We start from the raw sequence: 16,179 nt of genomic DNA on the forward strand, positions 1-16,179 counted from the left end.
GGGGGGGGGGGGGTGCTTATTTGTCTACTAAAAATTTGGCCTTTTTAAAATAGTTTTTAATTAATTTCAAATTCTCAAAAAAGTAAAATGTTTCTTTTCTAAGATAAAATGTGAACCATACACACAGGAACAAATTCATACAAAGCTTTCAAGGTTAGCGTTGTGAATCGGACATGCGCAATTCTGTCAAGAGAGAGTCAATTGAAACATTCATGACTCTAAATAGTCTAATTTAACTTAATCTTAGAACTTGTACCAGAGACCCATTTCCATGTAAAACGGTTGATTTTCAAGCAACAATAATACACACAATTAAAGTGCCTAAATGTCGTCTTCTTAATTCAAAGTTTGGTTGGTATCCCTTTATTTTCATTAATATACAAAGACGACTGTACGGAGTTTATTGAAACCTTTAGCATACATTTGTAAATATGTAAATCATTATTGGATTCAGAAACCAAATCTAACATTCAAATCGTCATATTTAAAGAGTTTTGGGTCGTCTTTTTCGTCTCATTCACTGTGGTTAAACCTGGATATTGGTAGGACCCTAAGAGTGGGTGCTACTCGGACACTACATGGTCTTCAAGAGATGGAAGATACTGGTCTGCCCTTGCTTGCTCACAGGTCTCACTTTTAATCTTATTATTATTTGAAATTCGATTTTTGTTAACTTTTTTCTGTAATAATAAATTTTCTTAACGTATTTAAAAGTAGTATTCTTAAATTTTTTTTCAAAAGGAGATAAAAACCTTTGGACACACTTTTTTTAAATCAATGTTCATAAAACTAACTCAAGTGCCCGGCGTTGCACGCTGAATTTTGAAATCACTTTGAACACGTTTATTAGATTTGATTTGAAAAAAATCGAATTTTCTTAGCCTATGCTACCTCCAGGATATCTTCTCTCTAATCTATATTTGTATCCATGATCCAGATGTTGGATATGATATTTCCTCTCTAATCTATATTTGTATCCAAGATCCAGATGTTGGATATGATATCTTCTCTCTAATCTATATTTGTATCCGATCCAGATGTTGGATATGATATTTCCTCTCTAATCTATATTTGTATCCAGGATCCAGATGTTGGATATGATATTTCCTCTCTAGACCTGGAACTAGATAGATCTTTTGAAAACCGTCCTCAGGTACTCAAATCTAATTTCAGGCTTTATCTAGGGACACACACTACAAAGAGATAAGTATAGAGGGGAATTAAGCCGAAAAAAATGAAATCTGCCGTTTTTTAATCTATGTAAGGAAGACACCGAAAAAAACTTTCTGGAAAAAAACCTGAAAATAAAAAGTTTTGTAAAAAAGTCCCAATTATATCATAATCATAATCCTCACTTAACAAAGATTAATGAATAAGGGAATGAAAAAACTTATTTTTATTATTTATTTATTTTGTTGTATTTATAATTATTGACTGTGAAATTGATTGTCTAGGCTACTGGAAGACCTGCTCAGAACCCTGCATTGTTTACCCCGAGAACTTTTAGTTCATCAACAACTGAGGTGAAACAAATTGAACACAAAAACAGTAACTTACATTATCAAAAAAAACCACAGCATTTTGTTTTTAAACTGACGAAAAAATTCTAAATTCTGAACAGAATGATAGGAATATCTAACAAATTCTGATTGCCTTAATATTCGATTAATTATAGTTAAACCCTTTTCCTGACGTTTTTTTGGAGATAACAAGTATTAGTTTTTACTTTTCTAACTAACACATTCCACCACACAATTTAGTATCAAAGCGGGGCTTTTATACCTACTGCCTGAGTCCTAATGCAGACATTCTGCCTGAATGCATTATTTTACCGTTTCCCACCTAAATCTATAATTAGACCTACTTCCTGTTTTGGGATTTTGACTTTTTATTGCTCTTTGGAAAGCCTTGAACAAAAGGAAGCAGATTGCACAATTTTTGTAACGAAATTTTGCATAGTTTTTTGCACAGATGCCTTTGAAGAGAATTCGAACATTTTCACTTTTCTTTGCATAGAAATTTAGTTTTGAAAATTTTGCAAATATTTTTGCTTACTTGAATTTGCCGTGGTACGGGCTTTTCAAAAATGCAAAATTTATCATATTTCGCTTACTTTATGTTTTGCACATTTTTTGCTTAATAACTTGAAATTGCAATGAATATTTAAAATCTAGTTTTGCAGATTATTTAAGTAGAGCCCGAGGGCTTTCCAAAAGTGTATCAAATTTTATATATTTGTATCACAATAAGGAAATAGAGGGTGGGGGGGTCCCAGGGGCCCGCCCAGACTATTTGGGTAAACCAGACCTGAATAGGGTTAATGAAACAATTAAAAATCAATCAAAAATCTTTTTATGCCAGGCCAGTATTAAAGAGGAACCAAGATCATCTTTAAAAATTGAACAAAATTCAAAAGGTAATTTTTAAAAGCAAATTAAGAACAATAAAATTTTATCAATTTTATTAATAGCTTAAGTGATTTAAGTAGCTTATAATTAAGAGCTCATTTTAAAAGTTTAATTCTCTTTTAATAATTAAACAAGAGGTTAGACTAATTTTATTTTAACTAAAGTTTTTATTATTTGATTAATTTCAATTGAATGAATTTATCTTTTATCATGATTAAACCACAATTCGATATTCAAAAACATATTAGACATGTTTTGACATGGAAGAAACTGATTATTTGATCCAGAAAAATTAATAATTTAAAAGGTCTAGCTACGAGACCAGGTTGTGAAGATAAAACGTTGAGAAAAGTATAATACAAAACTAGTAATCAGTTTCCTTATTGTAGATTCTGATGTATTGTATGATTACTACGACGACATATTCAGCTATGATTACAAAAGGTATATAAATAGTTGCATTACATGGTTTGGTGATGGGAGGAAGGGGGGGGGGGGTCGGAGGGAGGATCATTTTTATCTTGGTTCAATTTTATGAAAAAATAATAGTTTTGCAGATTTTAAATGTATTTGCGAGTTTTCTAAATTAGAAATATTCCATTTGGATAATTTTAAGTTCTTATCGAAAAAACGCACTTCCTACAGTGAGGTCCATAAATCTGTGGAATAAGAGGACTGCATTTGATAAAGAAATCTAACTAAAGTTAAGTAATATTAGTTTTTCGTGTTTAAAAGCAAAACGTTTTATAATAGCGTAAAAAACAACTGAAAAGTATTCACTGCACAACTGGTTTATGTTCTTAGGACTATTTAAAATCATAATTTGAGCCCAACAGTGGTGTTCCTATTTCACATTTTTATGGGTACCATTGTACTCTAATTTTTATCCCACTCCAAAAATTTATATATATATATATATATAACATATAAACAATATAAATAAACAATAGAAAATGTTTTAGACTTGTTTTATCTAGCTTCATTTTCATTTTTTAATTGTTTACAATCTTTCAGCATTTTCTCTAAGATAAATGAAAAATAAAAGTTTTGCGGATTTCAATTTTTTTTCGTTACTTTTCAAAATGTTACAAATAAACCTTCTCTGAGGTCCCACACAAAATTTGGGCCAAATCATATCGGTTCAACCGTTTTGACGTTTATGGGTTACAAAAAAAGTATACAAATACTAGGCTTTTAGGGCGCTTCACACCCATCTTCTATTTCAATTGTGAACATTTTCTCTTTGTGTACATTGTAAAACAAAACAACAACAAAAATTCGCGGATTTCATAAAAAATTTTCGTGGATTTTAAAAATGTTTTGAAAATTTAATGAAAATTGAATTTTGCTTGAGGCCAATTTTACCAACCTTCGTTCCGGTCCCACGTAAGATCCCACAAAAAATTTGGGCCGGATCGGCTCAGCCGTTTTAACGTTGATTGGATACATACAGATAAACAAACAGACAAGCAAAGTATATACATATATAGATATATATATTTACTGTGTTGTTTGTCCAGTGAATCCGAAGAATATGACGAGTATTCAACACAAACCGAATCTGACGGTGGTATTGGTGTTCAAGACATACTCGACACTGGAGATCTGAACGATGAAACATCAACAGAGGAGTTTGATTCAACTGACTCCTTTATTTTCATTCCAGAGACCACGCCAGGAATATTCTAGATTAATTTATAAAAAGTCAACAACGTTTGTTTGTTTATTGACCCGAATTATTTCTATTATTTGTTGTCTCTGGAATAAAACCAAGAAGTCAAAGTGCCATTCTTCAAAATCAAAGTAAAATATCTGTGAGCAAATAAAAATATAATAAATTGTCTTTCAACCCTATTTAAATCGTAATACAGCCCATGTTGTCATATTTTCTGAAATAAATGTACAAATATATAGAAATACTGAGGGTCATTTTTATTTTTGTTCCCAGAGATTTAGAGTTTTCAAAATTTAGATTTCAGTCAAATTTTAATCTAGTTTTTGATTTAGAGCCATTCCCTTCATTTATTCCTCCTTCGGGCTTTGGAAGGAAAATAACATTTTTATGATTGAACCCTCAATATTTTTGAGCATATTTACTTTTACTAGAGGGTCAGGGGTGCGTGTTTAGAGCATAATGGGACCGTAGTCGTAATTTAAGTGACTATTTATCAATAGATTATCATTCAAATTTCATGTTCAATTCACAGCGGTGGATCGAACACGAAAGCTTTGACTGATTAAGGAGCAATAAAATATCCATTTTGATTATTTTCGATTATATGATATTTTTACAAGAGGAGTGTTTAGATATTTTTAAAGTACAAGAGGTACAAATTATTGATGGAAGAGCAAGGTCATAATGCAAGGAAAGTTATTTCTGAGGTGTACCCATCTTTTGTACTGCAGTGTACTGTCTCATGGGCGGTAATGCAAACACAAGACAGATGTCAGAGCTTGACATGGGATCCATCTTTAACATAAAAATCAATGAAATATTTTGGTCAAAAGAATCTATTAAGTGAATTATCAAAATTATCAAAATTAAATGTTTTTATCCTCCTCGAATACTTAACAAACACTAATGCATCTATTCTTGTTTACAAATTCCGCCCAGAAAGACTTCTTTCAATATGTTCACAGAGTTATACGCAACTGCAGTTAACTTTCCTTGCATTTTAACCTTGTGTACTAGTCTATTTATACATACATCAAGCTGGACAGAGTTACCTCTTTATATGTTCTAATCGAAAAAATGGCAGAATGAATGAAAGTGATTTTGCCTTTATAGATTTTCTAAAATAATTTCTAGAATATTTTGTCGTCTTCATTTAAAATTTATAAATACTTATTTGTATAATCATTTTATGAATTTTTTGAAGTTTTAAATGACGATTTATAAGTTTAAATTTAATTTAATACTCAATGTTTTAACTAGAACGAAAACGACAAAAAAAAACAAAATTCGAGCATTATTTCCGAAAATTATAAACAGATTATTATTAATTTTCGAAACCATATTCCAAATTATCGAAATACCTAGTATTTTTTTCTAAAATATGTCAATTTAGTAAGGTTTTGTTTGAGATAAGTGTATAATAAAGCTTTATCTGTTAGCTATGTATGGCCAAATGGCTGGACCAAATTGGCTGAAGTTTTGAAGGGAACCCCGGAGTACGTGGGCCGGTTAACATTGTCTGAAAAAATATTTTTTTTTAAATTCAACGGCCAACTTCAGCTAGTCTAGTCGCACATATTATATATAGTTTAGCCATGGCAGGCCCAACGACTGTACCAAATGGGATGAATTTTTTTAAGAAACCTTGAGTACCCTGAGAAAAAAAATCTCTTCAGTGTTTTAAAAGTTCTAAAGATTGTAGCATAAGCCGAGTGAAAATATGAAAAAAATGTTGTGAACATTTTTAGAAGAAATTCTAAACATCGAGATGCAGCTGGTAGAAGGCTGATCAATATAGACCCAAGAAACAGAAATCCAATTCAGATTATCGCGGATAAAGTTAAAGCAAACACTCGGCATCTAGAAAATAAATCTAGAACTAGACCGACTCCCAATCCGACATTAAAGGAAACTTTTAGATCTGTCGGGGCTGACAGTGATTTTCTGGAAGGTAAACCATTGATTTAAAAAGACTGTATTCGTAATTTCAAGTAACCTGACATGAATTCGGGGGAATGTCCGATTTACAACGGTACCATTTAAATCATAGAAGGCGGAGACCTCTGTGTTTGTATCTCTACAACGGTGTTTGAATTGCCAGACAACTGGAGTGCACGCTAGCGTACAACGTAAACTTAACGCGCAGCTGACTTTCTTTGAAAAATTCAGAATATTCCATGTCCGTTGCGATTTAACAAATTCAATGTAAATATTTTTCTGCACTGGAAAGTAGATATTTGTATTTGTCAGATATAAAACAGCTGACAAACAAAGTTATCAACAGTTACAAGTGATTTTGAATCAAAATGTGGAAAAGTCCTTTAAAACCTTGATCAGTAAAAGGTTTAAAGGGTACTGATTGTGAATCGGACACGTCACTTTACGCCTACAGTTCCTTTAAACGAATATAAATATGGGTCGTGTCATCTACAAATTACAATCCTGGGTTAAATATCAATTCATGAGTATATCAGAGACCATCAATTAAAACAATTTAGGAAAATTCTTCTCAACACTAAGCTTCCATTGAAATATCGTCATTTTAAAAATAATGTAATTTAAAAACGAGAGTTGGAGGTCTGTTGTAAGAGTTGAAACCCTGTATTAAGTAAGCCGAGCATGGTAAACTGTTACTATGCTTCCTCAATGTTCCTCCACAAAAACTTGATTTTTAACCTTGATTACAAATTACTTCCAGGCCTCTCAACAAAAATCTTTAACCTTCGGATTAGTCTGCGGCATTTACACCCCATTTACACCCCACTTACACCACATTTGCACCACATTTACACCCCATTTACACCCCATTTGCACCCCATTGCACCCCATTTGCATCCCATTTACATCCCATTTGCACCCCATTGCACCCCATTTACATCCCATTTGCACGGCCATTGCATCCCATTGCACCCCATGCACGTGGATTTAACGGTTTTGTCAATATTCCAGAAAGCTGTGACTTTCGATTAAAATTTTACCCATTAAACATAATTTTTAAGCCTTTTTTCTTAAATATTTTTTGTCGGCATATGCATTTTGAATGAAAATGTAAAGAATAAACAAATCCGTAAAGTAAAAGATTGTTGAATTATAGACCAAAACACATTTTAAATAGAAGAAACAGAATGCTGCTCACTCTGGTTAGTCCGGGGTGCCCATTTGCACCCCATTTGCACCCCATTTACATCCCATTTACACCACACATTATTTAACATGCACATACAGAGCATCCCATATGGTATCATATCTCCAAGCTTTAACGCCAAAATGTTTCATTCTTTAAAATTTTCTAATTAGTCCTTTCCATCTTAATTTAGAGTTATATAAACAATCCAATACGGTGTGGGAGTGTGACACCTTGTACGTCAGGAGGAAAAATGTTTACCGATTTTCACATATAAATAAGATTTAAGGGGATTATAAGTGCGCACATAAATAAGATTTAAAGGGACGTATAATTGCATAAATAAGATTTAAAGGGACTGTAAGCGTATAAATAAAATTTAATGGAACTGTAAGCGTAATTTAACGTAACCTTTTAAAGGGACTGTAGGCGTATAAGTAAGATTTAAAGGGACTGTAAGTGTATACATAAGATTTAAAGGGTCTGTAAGCGTATAAATAAAATTTAATGGAACTGTTAGCGTAATTTAACGTAACCTTTTAAAGGGACTGTAAGCGTATAAATAAGATTTAAAGGGACTGTAAGCGTATAAATAAGATTTAAAGGGACTGTAAGCGTATAAATAAGATTTAAAGGGACTGTAAGCGTATAAATAAAATTTTAAGGGACTGTAAGCGCATACATAAGATTTAAAGGGACTGTAAGCGTATAAATAAAATTTAAAGGAGCTGTAAGCATAATTTCATGTGACATTTTAAAGGGACTGTAAGCGAATACATTAGATTTAAAAAGACTGCAAGCGTATAAATAAGATTTAAAGGGACTGTAAGCGTATAAATAAAATTTAAAGGGACTGCAAGCGTATAAATAAGATTTAAAGGGGCTGTAAGCGTATAAATAAGATTTAAAGGGACTGTAAGCGTAATTTCATTTGACCTTCCATTCCCCGATTCACAATGGTATGGTACCCCTTGGTACTGTGGACTGTCTGATCGACGACAGAGAACTCAATGAATCTATCTTAAATTTTGTGTAAAAATTAGTAAAATTAGATTGTACGTAAGCGTACTTTGTGAACTTACGTGGATGACGTCACATCTATTATGAACTATAAAAACAAATTGAAAACTAAATTAAGTGTTTCTGCGGACAAATAAGAATCGGAGATGCCCCTCTTTTTATAAAAAAGGTCACTTGAAATTAAGCGGACAGTCCCTTTAAATATTTTAATGTTTAGGAGAGTTTGGGTTGAATAATATTCCTGTGGCTCTGGATCTGTTTGAGGAGGAAATATTTCAAAAAATTCCAACCGAACCAAGTTCAAGAGAGGACAGAACTGAACCCAGCTGGAGGGAGGATAGAAATGATATCTTCGGAAGTGATGAACGAATTGAACAAGCGGGGAGGGGAAGAAGAAAAAATCCGTTTCGTCGAGGTCAATGGGGGAAAACTACAACAGTAAAAGTCCCAGTATTTAGGAATGAAAACTAAAGTTCTAATTATTCAAAATTTTATAAGATCTCTGAAAAATTTACCTTGCAGTCATAATTTTTGTGTCGTGAATTATCGTTCAAGATATACGATACTTCACCTCTAGACTTACAACACATAAAGATGTCCGTCTTAACAGTTACAAATACGAAAACCTGTATACATTATCAGCAGAAATACTTCATTACTGTATGTAGTTTCTGCCCCTTAAACTACATTTGCATAATTCACTCTTTAGTTTTCTTTAGTCCTCTGTTTATTGGTTCTAAAGTAGTGAGAACTGAGAAAGAGCAAATGCACGAACAAACAGATGCTTCTAATGATGACATTAAAGATACTTTTATCCCGGACACTGGCAATAATCTTCCACTGGGATTAGATGAAGACAGTGATTACTACGTTTACAATGATATTGAATATGATCGAGACGTTATAGCGCAGCAAAGAAAAGAGATTGAAGATGCCTTAGTCCAAGACGTCAAGGGTACAGTTACAGAGATAGTCCATGATAAAGGTTCTAAACTCAAAGGAACAGTTGAACATGATGAATCTGACGTTCTTGCTGAATCTGACGTTCTTGCTGAATTGGATAAACCTACTAATACTGTTGGGCCTATAAAAGCTGAAATATCTGTTGAATCAGATGAATCCTCTGTGACGGATATACCGAATGAATCCTCTGTGACGAATATACCGAATGTGTTTAAAAATCTTCCAAAGAAATCTGGCCCAGGAAAAGGTAAAGCAAAAAAAGACGCTCCTTATAAATCTAAGTGACCCGGAACCGAATTTAAGGAATTGAGGAGGCTGAACTACCACCAGGCACCAGCTGGTTCAGCGACCCAGCTTAAATTCATTAAATTTGGTCCCTGGCGTTTACAAAAGTGCCTTGCAACGATTAAAAATGGCATCTTTAAGTATTATGGGTTGAACTGCAGCCGAAGATGCTATTTCTGTTTTAAATGCTTGAAATAGAATTCTTAAAAGTCATTTGTTCTTATTATAAAATACAGGGTAAAAAGATAAATTGTTGATGGTACATTTAAAATGAAGAATAACTTCAAATTGGACAAATGAAAACTATAATTTTAAAATGATAATTACTAGAAGTGTTTTTGTCCTTGCAAGGTTAGATTGAAGCAAGAGATGACAAACCTTTTTAAACTTTTTGATTTTTAAACAAATTTCAAGGTGCGTCTTGTTAAAAATTAAAAAGATCTATAAAATTACTGCATGAAAATATTTTGTTGTGTTTGATTCTTTAGTTTCACTGAACACAAAATGTGTCCAACCTTGAACCGAATTGAATTAGTTTGAGGTATTATTTAAGGATAATCTACATTTTACAGTTTGCAGATTTGTCTGTTTTTTTAAAACTGCAACAAACTTTATTCTTTTTGTGCAATCTGCAAATTTAATTGAATACAATTAATAGTTCAAAAGAATTACGTTATTAAATCGTTAACTTTAATGCTTTCCGTGCATTGCAAATATGATTTAAAATTGCAAAGTGTTAAGTTTATTCATATAATTTTTATTTAACCGCTAAACAAAAAATTGGCAGTGTACAAAGAGTTAATCTAACTTGATGTACAAACAAGCGATAATACGCATCTTCTTGCAAAATTGCACATCTTGACCTTCCGCCACTCCTTTTGCAAGGTTTTCAACATTGCGAATATGATTAGTTGTTTGCATCTAATTATTGGCCAAAGACTTTGTTTTATATTTACAAGATGCCCCGGAAAAAAAACAATACAAATCTTTTCAAAATTACAAAAAGCTTTCTAAATCCATATTGCAATAATATTGATGTGTCTCATGTTCATTGGACCAGTTTCAGCCATAAATTTAGTCTAAAAGTAGTCTTTTTTCCGGAGTTTTATGATTATCACTGTATCCCCCCCCCCTGAAAGATACTATTATAAAGATAAAAAATGAACGAGTGAAAAATCTTTAACGATCAGTCGTTAACGAAATGCAAATATTGTTGACGAACAGTTAGAACATAGAAATTTAGAATTAAATAAGTTCTTGTAAAATTTTTTTTAAAAGATACATTTTTTTAAAACTCTGTTAACTTACATTTTAGTAAAACGTAACATTATTTTTCTTTACATTTTCTGTCAACAACTCTCCCCCCTTTCCAAATACAGGGATGGGCAACATTCTAATTCTTTCCAAAGACATTAATACTGATAAGTGATGGGCATCATTCTTAAGTTCAATTTAAAACAGTTTGGGTGTTTTGACGTTTAAACTAGTCCACAAGAATGTGCAATATTGTATTCTCGAGATTACATCCTGATATGTTTTTTCTCTGGTCAAAACTCGGTTCAGTTAATATCTTTAGGCGGATTAAAAATTTGGCACAGTTATAAGTGAACTAAAAGCTGACTTGTCAAGCATGCGATTTTTAAAATCTGAAATCCCGTAGAGCCTCTTTACTGTTTAAAAACGGTCCTCTTATCGATGTCCATCAGTAATTATGTCTATGATCAAAAAAAAATATTTGTTTTCTTGAATGTACATCTTTTAAAGACAAGTCTTTGATTCTTTACTGATCTTTGTTCAGGAACGGGGGATAGGAGAGGCTCAAAACCCACTCAGGAATCGATATATCATAATTTTGCAAACGCCCTCAAACCGTGACCTTATGCCATCAAAGCAAGATGTCCTAAAATTGTTTAAACTAAATTTGGATGTCATTGTCCTTTTGTTTTCTAGTTTAAAGCATAAATATGTGCATTTTACATATTGTATGATTAAAGTTTGATCAAACAAATATTTGTAAAAAATTTGTCAAAATTTGTTTGAAAAAAGTTTTCGATATTTCAATATTTCATTATATATGAATTATAAATTTTGGAGCGCCCTGCCTTGACTCTAGTCAGATTCATGCTATTTCTTTATTGCAAATCATGTTCAGTTTAACAAAGTCTATTTATAACTCTGACAACTTATCTTATTTATATAATATTTCCTCATACCTTATTCATTTAATTAAACATTAATAATATTTAAAGAAAAAATTCTCTTTCCCCATATAAAAAAATCTGTCCTCCCCTGCTGTGAGTCTATTAAATTCACAGTTTTGCCAAATAAATGTAGAGATAAGAATTTATTTATTCATTTTGATTATTGATTCATAAGATTTCAGAATTAAAAAGAACAAAATTGATTCAGCTGCAATTTATTTTATTAATTAACTGGACCCAGCTTTGCTTGCATGAAAACTTAACTTTCTCAATAACGATCAACCCACTCAGTTTTTAAACCAAGCGAAGCATATTCCCGTGGTTCTGCTGAGTTCCCCAGGAATCAAAATTTGAGGCAGATCAGTCAGTCAAGGAAATCCTGAGTTATGTTCGGACATGTACCCTATCGTACAGAGAATCTGCGATTCAAACCGAATTCATTTGTTTTTATTAAATTGATATGTTTGATGACAGATTGAAATTAATCCTTCAGAACGCGAGTTTATACTGCAACTGCTGAATGAAAGAGGTTAAATCATTGTCATTATCATTGTTACAAATATTTATATTGTTATTAATATTACTATTATTATTATTATCATTATGACTACTTATTATTATTACAATAATAATTTTTATTGCTATTATCATTATTATATATCAAAATAATTTGTTTTTTTACAGAAACAACAACAACTGATTATACTCCACTTACAACAGGTAGAAATACACCTCAGACAACTCCAGCAGGAACTGCAGCAGACACTCCTCTAACAATTGCAGCAGGAACTCTGGAAACTACTGTCGTAGGAACTCCGGAAACCACTGTTGTAGGAACTCCGGAAACCACTGCGGTAGGAACTCCGGAAACTACTGTGGCAGGAACTCCGGAAACCACTGAGGTAGGAACTCCGGAAACTACCGTGGCAGGAACTCCGGAAACCACTGAGGTAGGAACTCCGGAAACTACTGTGGCAGGAACTCCGGAAACCACTGAGGTAGGAACTCCGGAAACTACTGTGGCAGGAACTCCGGAAACCACTGGGGTAGGAACTCCGGAAACTACTGTGGCAGGAACTCTGGAAACCACTGGGGCAGGAACTTTGACAAACACCCCAGCAGGAACTCTTCTTACGAACGCGGCAGGAACAACTATAACAACCATGACAGGATCTCAGACAACAACTGCTTTTGGAGCTTCGACAACCACTGATTCTGGAGCTTCAACAACCACTGATTCTGGAGCTTCGATAACTGCCACTGATGGAATTCAGACCTCAACCGCTGCAGGAACTCAAACAACAACTGCTGCCAGAACTTCAACAATAACCGTTGCAGAAATTACAAATATAACCGCTGCTAGAATTCTGACAACAGTTACATCAACTTTAGAATCCTTGTTGATATCTGAATCTTTAACTGAAACATCTGTAACTACTGCATCTTCTATATCTACACCGAACTCATTGGCAATCACTACTGCATCATTTTCCACGTCATCTAAATCAATGTCACCGTCATCATTATCTACTTCAACAGAATTTACTACATCTGAATCCTCATCGTCCTCCATGTCATCATCATCATCAACATCAACATCAACAACCAAATCAACCACATTGTTAACGAAATCATCATCAAACGAATCTTTAAAGACAAATTCATCAGCATTTGATGATAAAATTGACTTGATGGAAGATACATTAGAGAAGGAACAACCAAATATTGATCCTGAGGATAAGCAAAAGAAAGTGATCAAGATGAATACGATTGTCGAGAAAATGAAGAAGATCAAGACAGAAGATGATCTGAAGAAACCCAGGACTCAAGAGGAGTTGCAGAATGTGATTAGTTCTGGTATAGTTAACCTTGGAATATTCGGGCTATGGAGTACAAGGTAAACTAACCAACTAACTTCAAGAGACACAAAACTAAAACATCTGGGGTCTCTATATAAATGACATGGGGATTTATGCAGCAAAAGCAACAAAGGAAATTGTCAGACTTCGACAGATAAAAAATCTATGTTTAAAACATTGTGAATCAGACATGAAAAGGGGGTAACTTGAAATAAAAATTGAAAGTTCCCTTAAATCATAACAATATATAAAAATGACAATTTCATTTAAAATACTTTCATTTTAGATCTGGAGTAGTAAATACAAGTCCAATGCCAGTATTCAGGCCTGATCCAGCACTTAAATTCAACCGAAGATAGATCATTTAAACATATTCAGCCCAATTTATTCCTTATAAGCTGCTCTTTAACCCTTTCAGCCCAATCCATCAATAGTTGCTCTTTAATACTTTCATCCCAATCCATCCATAGCTGCTCTTTGATACTTTCAGCCCAATCCATCCATAGTTGCTCTTTAATACTTTCAGCCCAATCCATCCATAGTTGATCTTTAATCCTTTCAGTCCAATCCATCCATAGTTGCTCTTTAATCCTTTCAGCCCAATCCATCCCTAGTTGCTCTTTAATCCTTTCAGCCCAATCCTTCCCTGAGCTGCTCTGTAATCCTTTCAGTCCAATCCATCTCTAGCTACTCTTTAACCATTTTAACCCCATCTTTCCCGAGCTGCTTTTTAACCCTTTCAACCCAATCCATCGCTAGCTGCTGTTTCACCCTTTCAACCCTATCAATCACTAAGCTGTTAAATTTAACCCTTTCAGCACAAAAGCATCCCTAATCTGCTCTTTAACCCTTTCAACTCAATCCATCGCTAGCTGCTCTTGAACCCCTTCAATCCTATCCTTCTCTGAGCTGCTCTTTAACCCTTTCAGCCCAATCCATCCATAGCTGCTCTTTAATTCTTTCAGCCAAATCTATCCATAGTTGCTCTTTAACCCTCTCAGCCCAATCCATCCCCTGTTGCTCTTTTACTTTTTAAGATCCATCCCTGTAGATGCTCGTTAACCCTTTTAACCCTATCTATCCCACAGCTACTTTTTAGCTCTTTCAGCACAATCCATCCCTAGCTGCTCTGTAACCATTTTAACCCGATCTTTCCCTAGCTGCTTTTAACCATTTCAACCCAATCCATCGCTAGCTGCTCTTTCACCCTTTCAACCCTTTCAATCACTGAGCACTCAGCAAAATACATCCCTTAGCTGTTCTTTAACCCTTTCAACCCAATCCATCGCTAGCTGCTCTTTAACCCTTTCAGCCCAATCCATCCCCTGCTACTCTTTTACCTTTTTAGCCCAATCCATCCCTGTAGATGCTCGCTAACCCTTTTAACCCTATCTATCCCACAGCTACTTTTTAGCTCTTTCAGCACAATCCATCCCTAGCTGCTCTGTAACCATTTTAACCCGATCTTTCCCTAGCTGCTTTTTAACCATTTCAACCCAATCCATCGCTAGCTGCTCTTTCACCCTTTCAACCCTTTCAATCACTGAGCACTCAGCACAATACATCCCTGAGCTGTTCTTTAACCCTTTCAATCCAATCCATCGCTAGCTGCTCTTTAACCCTTTCAGCCCAATCCATCCCCTGCTACTCTTTTACCTTTTAAGCCCAATCCATCCGTATAGCTGCTCTTTAACCCTTTCAACCCTATCCTTCCCTGAGCTGCTTTTTATTCATTTTATTTCAATCAATCCATAGCTACACGTTAACCCTTTTAGTTCAATCAATTCCTGTGCTTCTATCTCTTTCAGTTCTAGTCAAATTAAATGTCTACATATTTATGGCCTGGATAAAGCAACCTTGAGACGATAAACACTCTAAATGGCAACCTGGCTCTTTGAAAGTCTAAACAGAATTTGCAAAGGTTTCTAACTTATTTTTATCATTTTTTTGTAAGAATTTATCTAGTAAGATACTTGTAGATACTTGAGAAAAGAATATAAATATAAATTATATGTGTAAATTATTTTTCGTTTAAACAATAAAATAGAAATAATTTCCTTTGTCGCGATTTATGGAATATTCCTTTTTAAATGCTTAAAACATTTTCAGCTTAATTTTTCCCATTTAGTATTTCTCAATTAAAATTTATAGTTTCTGCAGAAATCGTAGTTTCAACAAAATGTTAAATTGGACATTGTACGGACGACATTTAAAGTGAACTTCTATTCTTAATTCATAGCGGTGCCCATTATAGGCGAGAGCAATGTTATAATGCAAGGAAAGTTATTTCAGAGGTGTACGCATCTTTTGTCTCTGGGCGGTAATGTAAACACAAGAATGACATGGGATCCATCTTTTACATAAAAAATCAATGAAATATTCTGGTCATAGGAAACTATTATGTGAATTATCAAAATTATCAAAATTTAATGCTTTTAACCTACTCTGATACTAAACGAAAAACGAACACTGATGCCTCTATTCTTGTTTACAAATTCCGCCCAGAGAGAACTGGTTTCAATATGTACGCAGAGTATACGCAACTGTAATTACCTTTCCTTGCATCATAACCTTGAAGCGAGAGCATTTTTTCCTCCGAATTGGCTCAATTTCTAAACAATTTCTACGTTTGAACATATATTTA

At 33.6% G+C, this 16,179-nt stretch overlaps 1 protein-coding gene across 2 annotated transcripts in view; it reads left to right on the top strand.

The window, feature by feature from the left end:
* The window catches only part of LOC111716317 (uncharacterized), a 26,194-nt gene extending 10,639 nt beyond the window's left edge, over nt 1–15,555 (top strand). For both annotated transcript variants that reach the window (XM_023491759.1, XM_023491765.1), the window contains 14 exons: nt 547–627; nt 1,082–1,153; nt 1,455–1,523; nt 2,362–2,416; nt 2,798–2,852; nt 3,929–4,086; nt 4,416–4,455; nt 5,832–6,034; nt 8,445–8,685; nt 8,947–9,437; nt 11,274–11,308; nt 12,151–12,205; nt 12,361–13,573; nt 13,822–15,555. In XM_023491759.1, coding sequence (XP_023347527.1) covers nt 547–627; nt 1,082–1,153; nt 1,455–1,523; nt 2,362–2,416; nt 2,798–2,852; nt 3,929–4,086; nt 4,416–4,455; nt 5,832–6,034; nt 8,445–8,685; nt 8,947–9,437; nt 11,274–11,308; nt 12,151–12,205; nt 12,361–13,573; nt 13,822–13,894 — 2,841 coding nt within the window. In that variant the 3' untranslated portion in view covers nt 13,895–15,555. The remainder of the gene's footprint in view (nt 1–546; nt 628–1,081; nt 1,154–1,454; nt 1,524–2,361; nt 2,417–2,797; nt 2,853–3,928; nt 4,087–4,415; nt 4,456–5,831; nt 6,035–8,444; nt 8,686–8,946; nt 9,438–11,273; nt 11,309–12,150; nt 12,206–12,360; nt 13,574–13,821) is intronic.
* The last annotated feature ends 624 nt before the right edge of the window (nt 15,556–16,179 follow it).

The sequence above is a fragment of the Eurytemora carolleeae genome, unplaced genomic scaffold (assembly GCF_000591075.1).
Source record: "Eurytemora carolleeae unplaced genomic scaffold, Eaff_2.0 scaffold24, whole genome shotgun sequence".
Taxonomy (NCBI): Eukaryota; Metazoa; Arthropoda; class Copepoda; order Calanoida; family Temoridae; genus Eurytemora; species Eurytemora carolleeae.